The sequence below is a fragment of the Staurois parvus genome, unplaced genomic scaffold (assembly GCF_062004578.1).
Source record: "Staurois parvus isolate SC_StPar_1 unplaced genomic scaffold, SC_StPar_1.0 ptg000917l, whole genome shotgun sequence".
In the NCBI taxonomy this organism is placed as follows: Eukaryota; Metazoa; Chordata; class Amphibia; order Anura; family Ranidae; genus Staurois; species Staurois parvus.
Window position 1 is genome coordinate 1,568,154 of NW_028318713.1, and position 21,265 is coordinate 1,589,418.

The 21,265-nt window shown below is 46.5% G+C and overlaps 1 protein-coding gene across 8 annotated transcripts in view; it reads left to right on the forward strand.

Moving 5' to 3' along the window:
* The window catches only part of DAB1 (DAB adaptor protein 1), a 1,130,661-nt gene that overhangs the window by 1,066,753 nt on the left and 42,643 nt on the right, over nucleotides 1–21,265 (forward strand). For 6 of the 8 annotated variants that reach the window (XM_089656556.1, XM_089656558.1, XM_089656557.1 and 3 more), the window contains one exon: nucleotides 6,637–6,745. In XM_089656556.1, coding sequence (XP_089512682.1) covers nucleotides 6,637–6,745 — 109 coding nt within the window. The remainder of the gene's footprint in view (nucleotides 1–6,636; nucleotides 6,746–21,265) is intronic. The other 2 variants (XM_089656561.1, XM_089656559.1) reach the window with 1 other exon arrangement.

Sequence of the window (21,265 nt, forward strand, 5' to 3'; positions counted from 1 at the left end):
GTATATTTATAGAAATATTGATTTATAATATTTCCTGATTATTAATGATAATACTCCATTGTAGCTCGCAAGCACTTTAATTATAAAACTACTTTCTGTGCGTTTTGGATGCAGAAAAAAAAGCATCTGAAACGCATGTCTTGTGAACTGGCCCTAAAGGCAAATAGACTGTGAACTTTGCAAAGTGCAGTTGCGCTCTACAGAAGCGGTTGCTCCACAGCTTAGTAAATGAGCAGAATCTTCCATCATCCAATCACGTGCAAGCAAAAATTATTATTTTTTTATTTTCCTTGCATGCGATTGGGTATTCTTTGCAAAGTAAAGCTTTGCCTCATTTACTAAGCTCTGGAGCAACTGCACTTGCACTTTTTAATCCTCCCTGGCGGTATTCCTGAGTGTAGCTCGGGGTAAAGTTTCAGCACCACAAGTGGTAACCCCGAGCTACACTCGGGAATACACTGCAGCGTTGCTCCGGGATCCCTCGATCACTTACCTTGTCCTGCGCTCCGCGATGTCCCCCCTGCAGTGTCCCCGGCAATGTCCTCCAGGCGATGCCGGCATCTGTCTTCTGGGTTCCGTTCCCTGTGACGTCGGGACCTACGGGGGACGGAACCGGCAGGAAATTTGAAAATGACAAAAAGTGACATTCACTAAATACACTAAAATCACATAGTATAACAATCCTGTATCAACCCATTTCACATACATTTTGTCCCGAGTGCTTTGTCCGGCGCCCTGTCTGCATTTTTACTGTTCTTTCTGCCTGGAAACTGAGAAACGTCCATGGCGTCCAAAAAGCGTCCCTTTAGGTCAGACGCGGTTTTAGACCGGCTAGAGAACAGCGATAGTAAATCAGAACCACTTGCAGAATTGAGTGATAATGATTGGTGGGGGAAATTCCTCATCAGACACTGAAAACGATTCTGCGACTTTGCTCAGCGATGTGCGAACTTGGCGCTATATTTCACATTTCAGTGTTTTTGGTTTGATTACATTATTGAATTAAATTTATTATTATATTATTATTTTTATGATTATTTATTATATTATAATTGATGATTTTGTGTTTCAAATTTTATCCTCCCCGGGATGTTTACTAGACTCTTGTTCGGACAGATTTCAGTGAGTTATTCCTAAAAATTACAGGCCTACAATAAAAAAAATACATATTTCCATGCAAAAAAATGTACCGCTTTGAGCACAGAAATACTGACATAATCAGACCGCTAGGGAGGCTACAATGCACAGTCTATTTGCCTTTAGTAAATCAACCCCATAGTATAGTCAGGAGTCGTTCTCTGCACACTTGTTCTGAGTCAGTGATAAGCATTAAAGCCAAAGGTTCAGTATGACAGCCAGGCAAACTGCATTTTTAGATGGCTAGCTCAGCATAGGCAGCCTGTTTATCTGATGATTTATTTCTAAGGTGTTACATTGTGACGCAAGAAAATTGGAAACCGAGAATGTGCAAACTGAATGATAAAAATGTCGTATTGTTTTTAATTCATTTTTCTTAGTAGCAGCTTTGAACATGTGATGTATATTCTGTGTACGCATTTGTTGTGACAGTACAATTTCCGGTCGCAGTGTGAGAAGGGTTAAGTGGCGCCCAGAGGTGGAGACTTCAGGTGATATTAAGGGCTCCGGTTTTATTTTTATAAAAAAAATAACAAAACATGTCATACTTACCTGCTCTGTGCAGTGAATTTACACAGAGTGGCCCCCGATCCTCCTCCTCCTCCTGCCAGAGCTCCTGGCTCCTCCCTTCTGCTGAGTCACTTGCTATGGGGGCACTCATGCGTTCTCGCTCCTGAGCCCTGCTCTATGTGTCCATTGACATGCAGAGAAGGGCTCAGCCCCGCCCCCCTCTCTCCTCCCTTGCTGTGGCTGAGCCAATGGGGATGGAGAGAGCCGGGAGAGCTGCTGCCCCCGTGTACATCGCTAGATCGAGATTGGATTCAGATGAGTATTAGAGGTGCTTGAGGGGGGAGCAGCACAAAGAAGAATGCATAAAGGTAAAAAAAAAAACCTTCAGCCTTTACAACCACTTTCATTCCTCCCAAGACTCTATAAAGCCTCCCGGCTTCCAGACCCATACCAGGAATTTTTAATCCCAGAGGACCCTGAACAACCAGTTTTTCTATGAAATATCATTCTATAGCCCCCAACCTGTACAGGTGAAGCCTCCAGGCTCCAGGACTCGTTTAAGCAGTTACTAATCCCAGAGGACACTGAACAACCAGTTTTTCTGTATGAAATAGGCATCCTATAGCTCCCAACCTGTACGGATGAAGCCTCTGGGCTCCAGGACCCATACAAGCACTTACTAATCCCAGAGGACACTGAACAACCAGTTTCTTCTGTACCAAACACACATAGAATGGATGAAGGTAAAAAAAAAAACCCTTCAGCCTTTATGACCACTTTCATTCCTCCCAAGTCTTTATGAAGCCTCCCGGCTTCCAGACCCATACCAGGACTTTTTAATCCCAGAGGACCCTGAACAACCAATTTTTCTATGAAATAGGCATCCTATTCCTTTCCAACCTGTACGGACGAAGCCTCTGGGCTCCAGGACCCATACAAGCACTTACTAATCCCAGAGGACACTGAACAACCAGATTCTTCTGTGTCAAAAAGGCATCCTATTGCCCCCCCCCCCCCCCAACCTATTTGAGTGAAGCCTCCGAGCTCCAGGACCCATTAGCATTTACTAATCCCAGAGGGCACTGAACAACCAGTGTCTTCTGCACCAAACACACATAGAATGCATGAAGGTGAAAAAAACCCTTCTGCCTTTAATACCACATGCATTTCTCCCAAGTCTTTATGAAGCCTCTCAGCTTCCGGACCCATACCAGGACTTTTTAATCCCAAAGGACCTTGAACAACTAGTTTCTTCTGTGTCAAATAGGCATCCTATAGCCCCCCCAATCTGTATGGATGAAGCCTCTGGGCTCCAGGACCCATACAAGCACTTACTAATCCCAGAGGACACTGAACAACCAGTTTTTCTGTATGAAATAGGCATCCTATAGCCCCCAACCTGTACTAATCCCAGAGGACACTGGACAACCAGTTTCTTTTGTACCAAACACACATAGAATGGATGAAGGTAAAAAAACCTTTAGCCTTTACGACCACTTTCATTCCTTCCAGGTCTTTATGAAGCCTCCCAGCTTCTGGACCCATACCAGGAGTTTTTAATCCCAGAGTACCTTGAACTAGTTTTTTCTGTATCATATAGGCATCCTGTAGCCACCCCCCAACCTGTATGGGTGAAGCCTGCAGGCTCCAGGACCCATACAAGCACTTACTAATCGCAGAGGACACTGAACAACCAGTTTCTTCTGTACCAAACACACATAGAATGCATGAAGGTAAAAAAACTCTTCAGCCTTTGCTACCACTTTCATTCCTCCCTGGTCTTTATGATGCCTCCCGGCTTCCAGACCCATACTAGGACTTTTTAATCCCAGAGGACCCTGAACAACCAGTTTTTCTGTATGAAATGTGCATTCTATAACCCCCGACCTGTACGGATGAAGCCTCCAGGCTCCAGGACCCATACAAGCACTTACTAATCCCACTGAAGAACCAGTTTCTTCTCTATCAAACACACATAGGATGCATGAAGGTAAAAAAAATACCTTCAGTCTTTACAACCACTTTCATTCCTCCCAAGTCTTTGTGAAGCCTCTCAGCTTTTGGACCCATCCTACTTTTTAATCCCAGAGGACTTGAACAACTAGTTGCTTCTGCGTCAAATAGGCATCCTATAGCCCCCCCAACATGGTATGGGTGAAGCCTCGGAACTCCAGGACCTATACAAGCACTTACCAATCCCAGAGGACACTGAACAACCGGTTTCCTCTGCATCAAACACACATAGAATGCATGAAGGTAAAAAACCCTTCAGCCTTTACAACTACTTTCATTCCTCCCAAGTCTCTATGAAGCTTCGTGGCTTCCAGACCCATACTAGGACTTTTTAGTCCCAGAGGACCCTGAACAACCAGTTTTTATGTATGAAATAGGCATCCTATAGCCCCCAACCTGTACAGATGAAGCCTCTGGGCTCTGGGACCCATACAAGCACTTACTAATCCCAGAGGACACTGGACAACCAGTTTCTTTTGTACCAAACACACATAGAGTGGATGAAAGTAAAAAACCCTTCAGCCTTTACGACCACTTTCATTCCTCCCAGGGCTTTATGAAGCCTCCCAGCTTCTGGACCCATTCCAGGACTTTTTAATCCCAGATTACCTTGAACTAGTTTCTTCTGTATCAAATAGGCATCCTGTAGCCACCCCCAACCTGTATGGGTGAAGCCTGCAGGCTCCAGGACCCATACAAGCACTTACTAATCCCAGAGGACACTGAACAGCCAGTTTCTTCTGTGTCAAATAGGCATCGTATAGCCCCCCCCCCCCAACCTGATGGGAGGAAGCCTCCGGGCTCCAGGACCCATACAAGCACTTACTAATCACAGAGGACACTGAACAACCAGTTTCTTCTGTACCAAACACACATATAATGGATGAAGGTAAAAAACTCTTCAGCCTTTGCTACCGCTTTCATTCCTCCCAGGTCTTTATGAAGCCTCCCGGCTTCCAGACCCATACTAGGACTTTTTAATCCCAGAGGACCCTGAACAACCAGTTTTTCTGTATGAAATATGCATTCTATAGCCCCCAACCTGTACGGATGAAGCCTCCGGGCTCCATGACCCATAAAGCACTTACTAATCCCAGAGGACACTGAACAACCAGTTTCTTCTCTATCAAACACACATAGAATGGATGAAGGTAAAAAACCCTTGAGCCTTTATGACCACTTTCATTCCTCCCAGGTCTTTATGAAGCCTCCCAGCTTCTGGACCCATACCAGGACTTTTAAATCCCAGAGTACCTTGAACTAGTTTCTTCTGTATCTTCTGTAAATAGGCATCCTATAGCCCCCCCAATCTGTACGGATGAAGCCTCCGGGCTCCAGGACCCATACAAGCACTTACTAATCTCAGAGGACACTGAACAACCAGTTTCTTCTGTATCAAATACACATAGGATGCATGAAGGTTAAAAAAAAAACTTCTGGCTTTACAACCAGTTTCATTCCTCCCATGTCTCTGTGAAGCCTCCCGGCTTCCAGACCCATTCCAGGAATTTTTAATCCCAGAGGACCCTGAACAACCAGTTTCTTCTCTATCAAATTAGCTTCCTATAGCCCCCAAACTGGTATGAATGAAGCCTCCAGGCTCCAGGACCTATGCAAGCACTTACTAATCCCAGAGGACACTAAACAACCATTTTCTACTGTACCAAACACATCCTGGAGCCCCTCATCCTGTATGGATGAAGCCTCAGAGCTCCAGGACTCTGACCAGGACTTATTAATCGCAGAGAACCCTAAACAACCAGTTTCTTCTGTATCAAATATGCATCCTGGAGCCCCTCAACCTGTATGGATGATGCCTCTGGGCTCCAGGACCCATACCAGCACTTACTAATCCCAGAGGACACTGAAAAACCAGTTTCGGCTGTACCACACACATCCTGGAGCCCCTTATCCTGTATGGATGAAGCCTCAGAGCTCCAGGACCCTGACCAGTTTTTATTTATTGCAGAGAACCCTAAACAACCAGTTTCTTCTGTATCAAATATGCATCCTGGAGCCCCTCAACCTGTATGGATGATGCCTCTGGGCTCCAGGACCCATACCAGCACTTACTAATCCCAGAGGACACTGAAAAACCAGTTTTGGTTGTACCACACATCTTGGAGCCCCTCAGCCTGTATAGATGAGAACCCTGGGTACCACTTCAACTTTCTCCTACCATGACCGGGTGTCATACTGTCACATAATAAATATATTTATGAACTATAGCTGGAGTTGAGCAAATCAGTAAGGAATTGTTTCACAGAGAGGAAGGGATGGGGGGGGAGGAAGAGTCGCCAATCCGCCAATAGTGTAGCACAGTTTTATTCAAATATACAAAATAAAAATGCCAAGTGTAGCACTGAGTGATTGTTGGGTGTTGGTTGAATTTTTTTCTCCTGTCTGAGATGCCACTGATGGAAGGTGTCTCATCGCAAGGTGGCATAGAAATTCTGGGACCATAAAACTAAACCGATTGTGAGATCACCCCACAATGACTTGGAGGGGCTAAAAGTCTATATAGTCCTAAAATTGAGAAGCTTTAAGGAAAGACGACAAAGTCTTCCATGGTGGGCCACGTGGTCAATGCCAACGACCTCTGTCAAAGGGTGACAACAGCCAGGCAGAAGAGCTTAGCCATCCGTTTTGCCCGGTCATAAATCCCTTTCAATGGCAGAGATCAGGTGATCCTGGGGCACTGGTCACATGACCCACCATCCCGTTATGACCCATTTTTAGTATTTTGTCCTTTTCTTATCGGACTGACGTGATTACGGATGCAGCAAAGTGATGTTGTACATATATGTCCACCTTTCAATAATCAGGAATGTGATCTATTGATTCATTTGTTACAATATATCGATGATTTGCTCTTCCCCAGCTATAGCGTATTGTGAATGAATTTGATGCCTGTTCCTCTCTGGATGAAATGTGTCTCTTCTAACCTAACCTTCTCCCTGTTGGTTTGTCTTGTAGACGCCGGCAACTCCAGGTGATGCCTTTATGAAATGCCCCACCCAGCTTCACCCCGCCATTGCCCCCATGTTCGGAACTCTCTCTTACAATCCAGTCGCTCTACCATCAGGTGAAAAAAGGCCCTTGTCACATTGTGGAAAGACACCATTAAATCACACACACACAATAGGTTTATTAATCTTCTCGCCACCGCTGCGGGGGCCTTGTAGTCCTATCGGCTGACCGTCCCTCCAAGCAGCATGGTGGTGGCGGTAAGAGGGGGGAGGAGGATAAACACCAGCATACAGTAATTGTTGGGTATTTCAAATATGGATTTCAGCGTAACTCTGGGGGAGATCCGCACTATATATATATATATATCATGTATTCTGATGTCGATGCCATTATTTCATGAACACATCTGCTAGCCGGGGACAAGGATTTCACATTCCTATTAAAGCTGAACTGCAGGCAGAAGAAAAGCGACAAATGAATCATCGAGGGCCCATCCACTCCATTGTGTGCCCAATGCCATGCGCTAACATGCGTTGCGTTAAAGTGGCTGTAAACCCTTCCATATACCCAGTGAAGTGACCGGCCTCAGGTGATACGCAGAGATGAAACAAATCATCCTACATAAGTTGTAGCTGTTTACCTGCAGCCTTCTCTTCATCTGTTCAAAATGCTAAATTTTTATAACTTGTCTGAAAGTTCAGAAAAAAAGGGGGGCGGAGAGCTGAAGTTACACTCTGCACATCTCATCGAGGAGAGTTCTGAGAGCTGATTGGAGGAAAGAGATACACCCCCCCTCCACACAAAGAGATGAAACAAATTCTCCTGCATAAGTTGCACCTGTTTATCTGCTTCTGTTCAAAAGTCCGAATTTTTAAAGCTTGTAAAGTTCAGAAAAAAAGGGGGGCGGAGAGCTGAAGTTACACTCTGCAGATATCTCAGCGAGGAGAGTTCTGAGAGCTGATTGGAGGAAAGAGATACACCCATCTCCACACAAAGAGATGAAACAAATTCTCCTGCATAAGTTGCACCTGTTTATCTCTTTGCAGATCTCAGCGAGGAGAGTTCTGAGAGCTGATTGGAGGAAAGAGATACACCCCCTCCACACAAAGAGATGAAACAAATTCTCCTGCATAAGTTGCACCTGTTTATCTGAATCTGTTCAAAAGTCCGAATTTTTAAAGCTTGTAAAGTTCAGAAAAAAAGGGGGGCGGAGAGCTAAAGTTACACTCTGCAGATATCTCAGCGAGGAGAGTTCTGAGAGCTGATTGGAGGAAAGAGATACACCCCCCTCCACACAAAGAGATGAAACAAATGCTCCTGCATAAGTTGCACCTGTTTATCTCTTTGCACATCTCAGCGAGGAGAGTTCTGAGAGCTGATTGGAGGAAAGAGATACACCCCCCTCCACACAAAGAGATGAAACAAATTCTCCTGCATAAGTTGCACCTGTTTATCTGCATCTGTTGAAAAGTCCGAATTTTTAAAGCTTGTAAAGTTCAGAAAAAAAGGGGGGCGGAGAGCTAAAGTTACACTCTGCAGATCTCAGCGAGGAGAGTTCTGAGAGCTGATTGGAGGAAGAAACAATGTAAACAAACTGTCATCAATGAATTTCAATTCATGAAAAGCTTGCTGACTGTTGTGATCTGTGATTGACCTACAGCAATCACATGGTACCTGACTTCAAATTTCATGTCTGAGGTTTACAACCACTTTAAGGCAGCCCATTCAAAAGGAATAGGACACCAGTGCACCAACAATAGTGCATGACACATATCTGTGCTGCAATGCATGTCCGTCAAAAAGGGTGCATTGGGCTGCCATTGAGAATGACAGGCACCAAGGCATGTAGTGACCATTGCCTTAGATGTGATGGCTGTATTAGTTTCCTTTTTTAGGTTTTCCTTCTTCTATTTTCATCTGATGATCCAGCCAGTAAGTCTGTTGTTTTTCGAAAGCCCAAGCTCTCCAGCAAATGTATCAGCTACAGAGATGAGACAAACCATTCACCACTGACATGGGCGCTTACAACGAACAGCTTTTATTAATTTATGCAAAACCCTTATCTCAAAAGGAATAAAAAAAAAACATCTGTAACTGATTATAAACTGTGAGCTGGAGTTTGGCTTCAATGTGTTAGTGTATCTAAATCCGCTAATACATTTAACACTACCCTGCCTCCCAGACTGGCAATGCTCCTGTCTGATGTGCCTCCAGTGCTCCTTCACCCAGGGTGGGGGCACTCTAATACAGGAGGTGTGTTACTGGCCAGATCACTAGGTGAAAAGAGATAGGAAAAAAGCCTAAAAAAAGGGAAAACTAATGCAGCCACCACATCTAAGGATTGGTAAGCTGCAATATATGACATTTTTGGTTATGGGGTTCAGACTGGTGACAGGCTGCATCATAAATGTGATTTTTTATTTTGCACAGGAGATGCTGTAATATAACACAGAGAGTGTGAACAGGGCCGGGACAAGGAGGGGGAGGGGGGCAGGAGGGGATGCTGCCCAAGGAGGAGGGGGGGGCAGGAGGGGATGCTGCCCAAGGAGGAGGGGGGGGGGGGGGCAGGAGGGGATGCTGCCCCGGGCGCCTGTAGTATGTAAGGTGGAGGTAGGGGGGCGCTGCTAGAGTTTCTTCCACTACAGTCTGCAATATATTACATTTTTTGTCTTTTTTTGTTTATTACCACTTTTAGGACTCGTTCACACAGGAGTACCATAGATCAGGGGTGGGCAACTGTGGCCCTCCAGCTGTTGTAGAACTACAAGTCCCATGAGGCATTGCAAAACGGACAGTTACAAGCATGACTCCCAAAGGCAGAGGCATGATGGGACTTGTAGTTCACCAACAGCTGGAGGGCCACAGTTGCCCACCCCTGCCATAGATCATCAGTGCGTCCCCTTGCAGGTGGCCCCATTCATGTCAACCAGCACCCACACGGCTGTCAAATTGAGGGGGTGAGGATGCATGAGCACCTGTGCATCCTCATGCAGGCAAATACAGCCTTCACATGGACCTACACTATAGTTTGCCCATGTGTGAACGAGGCCTTAAACCTCCTGAATGAATGTGTACATATCATGGGGCCCTCGGGCAATAGGGGATCATGGGGCCCCTGTGTCCTTGCCCAAACTCAAAAAAAGCCTATGAAAAAGGTACCAGGGGCATCTCATGGGGCCCCCTACTGACCCTGGGCCCTCGGGCAGTGCCCGAGTTTCCAAATGGTCAGTCCACCCCTGTTGCATATTGTAATTTGATTGGTAGCCTCTTGCAGGCCCTGTACAGCAGAGCTAGAAAGGGGGGAAGAAGCAGCACAAAGAGCCAGGCAGATATGTTGCGCTGCAAGCAGCATGCTGACAGAAGGAGAGAGGAGAGTGACAGAGAAATAAACTGCTTTAACTTTTCACTGTCTAATCACAGGCTGGTGGAGGGGGCTTTACCTGTAAATGTCATTGAATTGCAGCAGAGAAAAATCAGGTCTCTTCCCTCTGGGAAGAGGCAGGGCTGTGTAAATCTCAGAACTGGATGGACAGAATACACCTCCTTGGCAGGTGAAATAGCTCCTATATATATATATATATATATATATATATATATATATTATATTCCAAATGTTTGCCTGGAGTTCAGCTTTAAATCTTTCATTTGACACGGACATTCAGGGGTAAAGTTGGGGGGTAGAGGTATTTCCTGTGATGTTTGTGATGTTTTTGCTTTTTTTTCAAAATTTGCATTCATTTTTAATATTTTATATTTTTTGAACGCTTTAATTTTCAGGCCTCCCTTTGGTTAAAGCTCCTTGGACTCTTCCACCATTTAGTTTTGCGCATTTTTACGAATGCGTTAAGAACATGAGATCATTGAGAGTTTTGACTGGAGTTAGGCTTTAAGTCAGTAAGGCTCCATTCACACTTATGCGACTTTTCATGCGACCTTGGGGTCCACAGTCGCATGACAAGTCCCCCCCCATGTTTCCTAATGGGCACCATTCATATCTGTGTGACTTCAAAGTAGTACCTGCACTACTTTGTTCCGACTTTCATACGACTTGAGGACCATAGACTTCAATGTAAACCCTCCACAGTCGCACCTGAATGTTGAACATTCGACTTGCATACGACTGTGTGCAGCAGAAACAATTATCCTTGGTCAAAGCCAAAGTTGCACTCATCCAAAGCCGCACTGTAAAGTCGCAATGAAAATCGCACAATTTTGAAGTCGCACAAGTGTGAATGGAGCCCTAATGTAGGTGTTGCATGTAATATAAAACACAAAGTGCAGCGCTAAAGTATAAATATAAATGGATATTGTAACGGGACCGGACCCCGACTGCGCCAAGCTATTTCCGTTAGTTTCCCTGTACGAACACAGATCCACGGACACCACCGCTCACCATACAGGACGAGACAGCACCAGGCTTCTTAAGACAGGAAGTAAAACTGCTTTCTTTTAACACAAACACAAGATATATATACAGGGCGGGGAAATACAACCAGGAACAGGAAACACATCAGCAGGCCGTCCCATCAGGGGGAAGGGCTGCCGGAAACACCCCCCACCAAACCAAGACACACAATAGAACAATGGAACATCCACATGGCAGTAGACAATACAGGAACACATACATCCCATAAAAGTTTGCTGGCAAGCAAGACACAATAGAACAATGGGACAACCAAGTGGCAGTAGACAATACAGGAACGCATACATCCCATAATAGTTTGCTGGCAAGCAAGACACAATAGAACAATGGGATGCAGCACCTGGCAGTGAACAATGAACAACCCCCACACCCCACCTATACATGTCCACACAATACTAGGACAGATCACCCCTAACAGGCACAGAGTGCCTTACACATTAGAGGAACATGGGGAGATGATACAGGGGTCCTCCCACCCCCAAAAGTCACTGTCGTCACAGATATAAACACCTGAAGCTCAAGTGTTAAAACCTTAAAATATAGGTGCACTCGATAAATAATGTCCAAACATAATATGCAATAAAAAGTTCAATTATGAGTAAAAGAAGGTATGATCAGGATGGTGACTCTAGGTGGTGACTCTAGCAATCCCAGTAGGCATATAATTCGGTGACGTGCTGGAAAACAGTAAAATTACACACTCACCAGATGCGCAATTAATATGCGCAATAATCACATCAAATACACCAGCGGTCCCCTCTATCCTGCAAAGGATGCCGCTTGGAATGGGTAAACTCTTCCCTGGGTATGGGCAGTGGGATGGCGCCTTTAGAGGTCTCCTTAATAGGTGGGCTGCGGTGGGGGTCAGCAATGGATCACTCTCCTCTGGGCCTTGGGATGGTTACCTGGAATCCTGGGGGATAAAATGCTCGGTACGGAGCAAAGAATGGTGCCCATAGTGTAGTATGTCAAAATTATAGATGATTTTATTAATGAGCAAAAAATAAATAAAAGTATGACCACACATTCAATTTCTAATCCAAATTCAAAAATCCTTCGCCAATCAATATATGCTGTAGTATGCAATAGTATGTGCAGCATAAAAGCTGTTGTGAGCACTAACCAGCTGGTATGATCAGGATGGTGACTCCAGGTGGTGACTCTAGCAATCTCAGTAGGCATGTAATTCGGTGATGTGCAGGAAAATAGTAAAATTACGCACTCACCAGATGCGCAATAATCACATCAAATACACCAGAGGTCCCCTCTATCCTGGAAAGGATACCGCTTGGAATGGGTAAACTCTTCCCTGGGTCTGGGCAGTGGGATGGCGCCTTTAGAGGTCTCCTTAATAGGTGGGCTGCGGTGGGGTTCAGCAAAAGATCACTCACCTCTGGGCCTTGGGATGGTCACCTGGAGTCCTGGGGGATTAAATGCTTGGTACGGAGCAAAGAATGGTGCCCATAGTGTAGTATGTCAAAATTATAGATGATTTTATTAAGGAGCAAAAAATAAATAAAAGTATGACCACACATTCAATTTCTAATCCAAATTCAAAAAGCCTTTGCCAATCAACATATGCTGTAGTATGCAATAGTATGTGCAGCATAAAAGCTGTTGTGAGCACTAACCAGCTGGTATGATCAGGATGGTGACTCTAGGTGGTGACTCTAGCAATCTCAGTAGGCATGTAATTCGGTGACGTGCAGGAAAATAGTAAAATTACGCACTCACCAGATGCGCAATAATCACATCAAATACACCAGAGGTCCCCTCTATCCTGGAAAGGATACCGCTTGGAATGGGTAAACTCTTCCCTGGGTATGGGCAGTGGGATGGCGCCTTTAGAGGTCTCCTTAATAGGTGGGCTGCGGTGGGGTTCAGCAAAAGATTACTCACCTCTGGGCCTTGGGATGGTCACCTGGAGTCCTGGGGGATTAAATGCTCGGTACGGAGCAAAGAATGGTGCCCATAGTGTAGTATGTCAAAATTATAGATGATTTTATTAACCACTTGCCCTCCAGAGGATTTACCCTCCTTAATGACCACGCCTCTTTTTGCTACTCGGCGCTGCACTAATTCAACTGATAATTGCGCGGTCATGCAATGCAGCACCCAAACGAAATTTACGTCCTTTTTTCACACAAATAGAGCTTTCTTTCAGTGGTATTTGATCACCTGTGCGCTTTTTATTTTTCACGCTATAAACAAAAAAAGGCCAAAAATTTTGAAGACAAACAATATTTTTTACTTTCAGCTATAAAAAATATATAGTAAACTCAAAGTTGGTTATAAATTTCTGCCAAAATGCATTCTGCGACATGTCTTTGCTAAAAAAAAAAACCCAATACGTATAAATTAATTGGTTTACGTGAAAGTTATAGCGTTTACAAATGGCGGGAAAGATACTGGGATTTTGTTTTTTTATATACTAATAATGGCGGCGATCAGCGACTTATGGCGGCGATCAGCGACTTATGGCGGGACTGCTGCGGACATTCTGACATTGGGGGGTACTGTCTTGGGGTCACTGACATCCCCAGTGACACCAATACAGTGATCAGTGCAAAAAAAAAAACCACTGACACTGTACTAATGGCACTGGGGAGGAAGGGGTTAACTTTATTTTCCAGGGAAGGGTTATCTGTTGTGAGGGGAGTGTTTTACTAGGGGGGGGTGTACTGGATGGGGACAGGCTAATCGGGAGAGAGAAACTCTTCTGTCCCGATCAGCTTGTACTCGAGCTGTCAGGGAAGTGACAGAAAGCACAGCGACTGCAGCTGTGCTCTCTGTCACTGATTGCCGCCGATCGCCGGGAGATAGCCAGTAAGGACCGGCTGTGACCCGGTGACTGACATCCGTGGCTGTGATCGGCGGGACAGGTAGGGCGGCGGCGCGCCTTGCGCGCGCCCCCTACCTGTTTACAAAACACACGTTTTAAAACGTGGTTTTGCCTGCCCGTGCCACCCTGCCAACGTATTTATACAGTGGCTGGGTGGCATGTGGTTAATGAGCAAAAAATAAATAAAAGTATGACCACACATTCAATTTCTAATCCAAATTCAAAAAGCCTTCGCCAATCAACATATGCTGCGGTATGCAATAGTATGTGCAGCATAAAAGCTGTTGTGAGCACTAACCAGCTGGGTATATAAGATGGCCGTGATCCAGCGGCGTGACGTCACAGGCGTGTGTGGCTCCTCCTTTACGCGTTTCGTACACAATGTACATTATCAAAAGGGGTATTTTCAAGCCTGCTTCTTAAATATGGCGTTACCCAAAAGTCCTTTCTTCTTGGAGCATGAAGGGGCTCATTTACGAACATTCACTGGTCCACAGGTGCTCAGCCTCGGTGAAATAGCCCCCTTTTTCAGGAAGACATCAAGAAGAGCGATAATGAGTTTCCTCGGCTCGGTGCTACATTGGAACTCCCGGTTGTTTGCAGCTATAATTAGAGATGACTTGCAGCCAGTGGAGGAGACATGACATATAAGACACAACACTAAATCGGGCCTCGGGGGGGGTTCTGAGCATCAACACGTTACTGGGGGATAGGGAAAATCCATGGATAACCTTTGAGCAGACGCTTTAGTATCGATCCGCCTCCGGTGGCCAATGAAAAGGATCAAATAATTGGATTTGTTTAAGCAGATAGACCGGATTGTATTTTAAATCTTAACGGATGCGGAGCGGCAATGGTTTCATTTCACAACCAAAGTGGAGCTGGGTCAGCCTTCCACGCGGCTTAAAAGACCACGGAACATCGATTTTAAAGGTGATCTCCGCTTTACCTGAGAATTCAGCCAGTTCCCATTTCGATTTTCTTGACCAGTTCGGCTCTACACCTGTACGCCCCCTCTGGGCCCATGCAATTTAGACATTTCGGCCCGTTTATTTTGAAAATTACTTTTTAACCCCTTCACGCCTAAGGGTAAAACAAATATTAATGCCTAAGCACAATTTTGCAACGTTGACCTGTGTTAGTAAAACCGTCCATATCATCACAACTACTTTGTTCATCCAAGTGAATTATACCGCGTTTTTTCAGGAAAAATTGGGCTTTCATTTGGCGGTAAATGGTAATGGATATCTGCTGATTTTTTTTTTATTATCAAAGGAAAACTGGCCCAAAATAGTACAAAAAAATATTATTTAGCTGTGTGTTTCTTGTTACTACCATAACCAACCACCAAGGAACAACCCAAAATAAATTCTCCAGCTCTTGACGATCGCAGCCATACCCTATATGTGTATGTTATTTGTACCCGTAATACAGCCCAGTACGCATTTTGTTTTTGTCTTTTTTTAACTAAAACACACTGACATTGACACTAACTGACACTGATACCAATTTTTTTTTTAATCCTGACCTTTAACCCTGACCATTTGACCTTGACTTTTCACCCTGACCTTGACCCAAACACTAACCCTGGCACTGAACTAGATCAAACCTTGATCTAGGTATTTTTTCTTTTCTTTTTTAATATTTTTAAATATTTATTTATCTTTTTTTTTTTACAAACATATTTTTTTCCCTCGATGCCAGGAGTTAGAGATATACAATGTATCTCTCTCCTCCATTCATAGAGAGAGAAAAAAACAAGGGGGCCGGGCTGTACAGTGACTGATCACTGTGATAGCCAATCAGAGGCTATCACAGTGATCATGTTACCCGGAATCGGGAGTCCCAGGTCCCAATCGTTAGAACGGGACCCAGGGCTCTCAGTGACACCGCGGTCTTTGTGCTGGGAGCGCGCCGTGCGGTGCACTCCCAGCAGAAAGAAAGGTACGCAAATATGCGGCCCCACGGAAAAAAGCCCAATTCTGTGGGGCCGCATATTTGTGTTACGTCGGCGTCAAGGGGTTAGCCCCTTGGCGCCGGTGCCTCCCGGCCCTTTAAGGGTTCCAAAAGCTGGGAGGCGGGGCAGGGTTTAGGGTCATGTGACTGTCGTGACACGCCGTCACGGCGGTCACATGATCGGTAAAGGTCCCGATTGAAAGAGGAGATCGGGAGCTTTCCGTGAGTACCGGACATTGCTTTCACTCTCTCATACTGGTCACTGGCAGTTCAACATGGCACCTCATGGCAAAGAACTCTCTGAGGATCTGAAAAAAAGAATTGTTGCTCTACATAAAGATGGCCTAGGCTATAGGAAGATTGCCAAGACCCTGAAACTGAGCTGCAGTACAGTGGCCAAGAGGTTGAAGGGGTGGGGGGTCAGCCTGTCAGTGCTCAGACCATACGCCGCTCACTGCATCACATTGGTCTGCATGGCTTTCGTCCCAGAAGGAAGCCTCTTCTAAAGATGATGCACAAGAAAGCCCACAAACAGTTTGCTGAAGACAAGCAGACTAAGGACATGGATTACTGGAACCATGTCCTGTGGTCTGATGACACCAAGATCAACTGCTTTGGTTCAGATGGTGTCAGGCGTGTGTGGTGGCAACCAGGTGAGGAGTACAAAGACAAGTGTGTCTTGCCTACAGCCAAGCATGGTGGTGGGAGTGTCATGGTCTGGGGCTGCATGAGAGCTCACTCCAATTTCCACCTAATTATAATATTGTAGAATATCCAAAAAAATTGCAAATCACAGCAATAGTGAGGGGAAGCAAGTGTTGACGCGTTTCACACTCAGCTGTAAGCGTTGGTGAGCCTGAAATGCATCAGCAGTTGCCCTTTAATGGATATTCTACAATAATTAGGTGGAAATTGGAGTGCGGATCTTTCTCATTATATACAGTGAATTTTCCTCACTCTTGCTGACCAGACTGATCGGTAGGGGGCGAGGAAGGAAATGTAAGCATATGCTGTTAAAAAGGGCTAGATCAGGGGTGTCAAATTCAGTTTCATCACAGGCCGCATCAGCATTATGTTTGCCCTTAATGGGATGGTTGAATCTGTAAGACTAGATGTCCAGAGCCCCCACCCCTCCCTTACATCACAGTGCACCCACCTTATCGTGTGCTGCTGGGGGCAGAGCTGGGAAGCAGAAAGTGCAGGGTCTGGAGGAGGATGAGAAGAGGGTTGGAGGTGGGTGCTGCAGCTGCACAACGAGACACAGAATCCTCCTCTCTGCTGCTGACTGCTGAGTCAAGGTGGGGATGGAGATGAAGGGGGTGCTGCGGCTGCATAGAGAGGCACAGGATCTGTGGTAGGAGTTCTCTCCTGTTCTGTGCTGCTGGCTTCTGAGACAAGGTGGGGGTGGAGATGAAGGGGGTGCTGCGGCTGCACAGAGAGACACAGAATCTGTAGGAATTCTGTCCTCCTCTCTGCTGCTGACTCCTGAGACAAGGTGAGGGTGGAGACAAAGGGGGTGCTGCGGCTGCACAGAGAGACTCTTGATCTGTAGTAGAGGTTCTGTCCTCCTCTGTGCTGCCCTGTTTGGGGGCAGAAACAAAGGTGGTGCTGCGGCTGCACAGAGAGAGGCAGGATCTGTAGAAGTTCTGTCCTCCTCTCTGCTGCTGGCTACTGAGACAAGCAAGATGGGGTGGAGATGAAGGGGGTGCTGCAGCTGCACAGACAGATGCAGGATCTGTAAGAAGAGTTCTGTCCTCTGCTGCTGACTGCTGAGACAAGGTGCGTGAGGGGGGGGGGGGGAGACGAAAGGGGTGCTACGGCTGCACAAAGAGATGCAGGATCTGTAGAAGTTCTGTCCTCCTCTCTGCTGCTGAGACAAGATGGGGTGGAGATTAAGGGGGTGCTGCAGCTGCACAGAGAGACACAAGATCTGTGGTAGGAGTTCTGTGCTCTTCTGTGCTGCTGACTGCTGAGACAAGGTGGGGATGGAGATGAAGGGGTGCTGCGGCTGCACAGAGAGACACAGAATCTGTGGTAGGAATTCTGTCCTCTTCTGTGCTGCTGGCTTCTGAGACAAGGTGGGGGTGGAGATGAAGGGGGTGCTGCGAATGCACAGAGAGACACAGGATCTGTGGTAGGAGTTCTCTCCTTCTGTGCTGCTGACTTCTGAGACAAGGTGGGGGTGGAGATGAAGGGGGTGCTGCGGCTGCACAGAGAGACACAGGATCTGTGGTAGGAGTTCTCTCCTTCTGTGCTGCTGACTTCTGAGACAAGGTGGGGATGGAGATGAAGGGGGTGCTGCGGCTGCACAGAGAGACACAGGATCTGTGGTAGGAGTTCTCTCCTCTTCTGTGCTGCTGGCTTCTGAGACAAGGTGGGGATGGAGATGAAAGGGGTGCTGCGGATGCACAGAGAGACACAGGATCTGTGGTAGGAGTTCTGTCCTCTCCTGTGCTGCTGGCTTCTGAGACAAGGTGGGGGTGGAGATGAAGGGGGTTGTCAGGGATTGGGGTGTGACCAGAAATGTGTGGACTGACACAGGGAAGTAGAAGGCTTTAGGAACACAGGTGTAGTCAGGGCTGGAGAGGTGGAATGGTCAGGCGGGCCGTAAGGTACTGTCAGGCACCGCCCGGCGGGATCTCTAGTGACCCACAGACCAGGATTCCCCAGGGCGCGGAGTCTAAGCCCCAGTCTGCCTTTTCACCAGAGCCCCTGATGGTGGGGATGGACTTGGCGCAGCACTGAGACCAGGTCGCGGCCCCTGAGTGCACCCAACTGTGGTAGAGGGGTCCGCCGAGGGGCTGGCAGGTTTGGACAGTAGTGACTGGATCCGTGCGGGATGGATGGATCGTCTGGGTAGCGTCAGGCGTAGTCAGGCAGGCCAGGTCAGCAACGTGCGGGCAGTGAGGTACCGGCGGAGCAGGCAGAGAATAGTCAGGGTCACAAGCCGGGTTCAGTAACTCACGGGCAGCGCGGTACAGAGGATCAGGCAGAAGGATGGTCAGGCAAGCCAGGGGTTCAACAGGAGATGGTCAGCAGAAGTCAGGATCAAAGCAGGGTCAGCAACTAGGCAGATAGGCAGGAACACAGGATACCAGGTACAGAGGCTCATGGGAAACATACACCAAGGCACTGATCACAGGCCTGGTCATTCCTTAAATACACCTCCTGCAATCAAACCCAGGTGTTGGCTGACTGCAGGAGTGAGCTTCTGGCTGCTGAGAGCACCCGCTGGTCAGCCCTGGTACTGCAGCCCACACAGCAGGTGAGTCCCACCACCAGTGCTGAGTCCATTCCTGACAGGGGTGCTGCGGCTGCACAGAGAGATGCAGGATCTGTAGGAGGAGTTCTGTCCTCCTCTGTACTGCTGGCTTCTGAGACATGTTGGGGGTGGAGCCGAAGGGGGTGCTGCGGCTGCACAGAGAGATGCAGGATCTGTAGGAGTTCTGTCCTTCATTTCCCTGCTGACTGCTGAGACAAGGTAGGGGTGGAGATGAAGGGGGTGCTGCAGCTGCACAGAGAGATGCAGGTTCTGTAGGAGGAGTTCTGTCCTCCTCTATACTGCTGGCTTCTGAGACATGTTGGGGGTGGAGCCGAAGGGGGTGCTGCGGCTGCACAGAGAGATGCAGGATCTGTAGGAATTCTGTCCTTCATTCCCCTGCTGACTGCTGAGACAAGGTAGGGGTGGAGATGAAGGGGGTGCTGCAGCTGCACAGACAGATGCAGGATCTGTAGGAGGAGTTTGATCCTTCTCTCTGCTTCTGACTGCTGAGACAAGGTGGGGGTGGAGATGAAGGGGATGCTGTAGCTGCACAGAGAGACTAAGAATCTGTAGGAGAAGCTCTGTCTTCCTCTCAGCTGCTGACTGCTGAGACAAGGTGGGGACAGGGGTGGAGATCAAAAAGGTGCTGTAGCTGCAGGAGAGGTGTGAGGTATGATATGGCCTGGCGGGCCGGATGCGGCCCGTGGGCCTTGTCTCTGACACATTTAGGCTAGATGATGCTGGAGGAACTCTGACTGGGATTCAGCTTTACACATGGCCGGCCAGCCACAAGAAGGACTACAACTGACAGGATCTCCAGGGGAGAAAATCTGAAACAAATTACCAGCAAATTATATGATTCCGAAAACTGCATACAGTGGAGTAGGAGACCAAACACACCGAAAAATAGGTTTACATACAAGATCTCTCTATCTGCATTACAAACACAGGTCCCTAACGTCACCCCGTCTGAACGATCCCGGCCCGCTGAGATACATTGTAACCCCGTCCGCTCCTGAATGAATGAAATGTGACCGATGATGTCACAGAACGTCTCGCAGCGCTGAATTTTCAATCAGGATAACGTGAAAAATAATAGACGTCTTCTTTCGGGATAAAGGATGTTGATGTTTACTCAGTTCTCAGTGCTGCAGCAGGTCGACCATACGGTTATTAAAATGTGACGATATGGCCATTTATTGTCAGCAGAAGGATGGAATTTAACTGGTAATAGGAAATTGTAAATTGGAGCAACGCTGCCCCCTGCTGGTTCACAGACATACACGTTACAGAAAGGGAAAGGGGAGATTTATGAAGAAGTCCTACCCTGAAAGTAGGTGATTGTTTTCTTTTTGGAGCGTCTTTTTTCCGACCAGCTTTTGGAAAATCGGCCAATGAGATTAAACCTGCTACGGGTATAGGATAAAGGAGGGGCTGTCAGATTGTAAGACTTCATTCTTTGCCTCTTTAGCCACTTCCAGTCCGGACACTTTTACCCCCTTCCTGTGTTTTTCTTATAAAATTTTGCAATTTTTTCATCATAAATCTTGGCCAAAATTTATTCCGTTATCTTTTTAGTAAAAAAAAAAATAACCCAAATTAGTTTATAACCAAAAATTATAATTTTTAAACATAATTTTTATATATTATTATTATTTTTTTTTTACATACTGTCACCCTAGTAGTGACCATGGTGACACTGTACTACTTTTGGGGGGGGTGATGAAGATTTTTTTTTTTTTTTTACACTGATTGCTTTTACACCCATAAAGGCTGTAATATCAATCATTTCTCCTTCTCTTTGGCTGCATTCCTGCAGCAATTTAGAAATACTGTGTGAGCTGTGATTGGTCACTGCTTGTCACATGGTACAAGGCCGTTGTGAATAGCCCTGTACCATGTGACCTCTGTGATCATTCACAGATTTCACACGTAGTAAGCAATGATGTCAGAAGTGACATCTTGCTTACTACTCTGCATGTGATCACTGATTGGCCAATCAGTGATCACATGATCGGGACCTCGCACAGAGGTCTCGTCCGACGATCAGTGTTTCACTGTGTCCGGAGAACACAGCGGGCACCGGATCGCACGCACAAGCAGAGGACGGGAGGTGGTTAAAAAAAAAAATCAGTATTTGCAGCACTCCTGT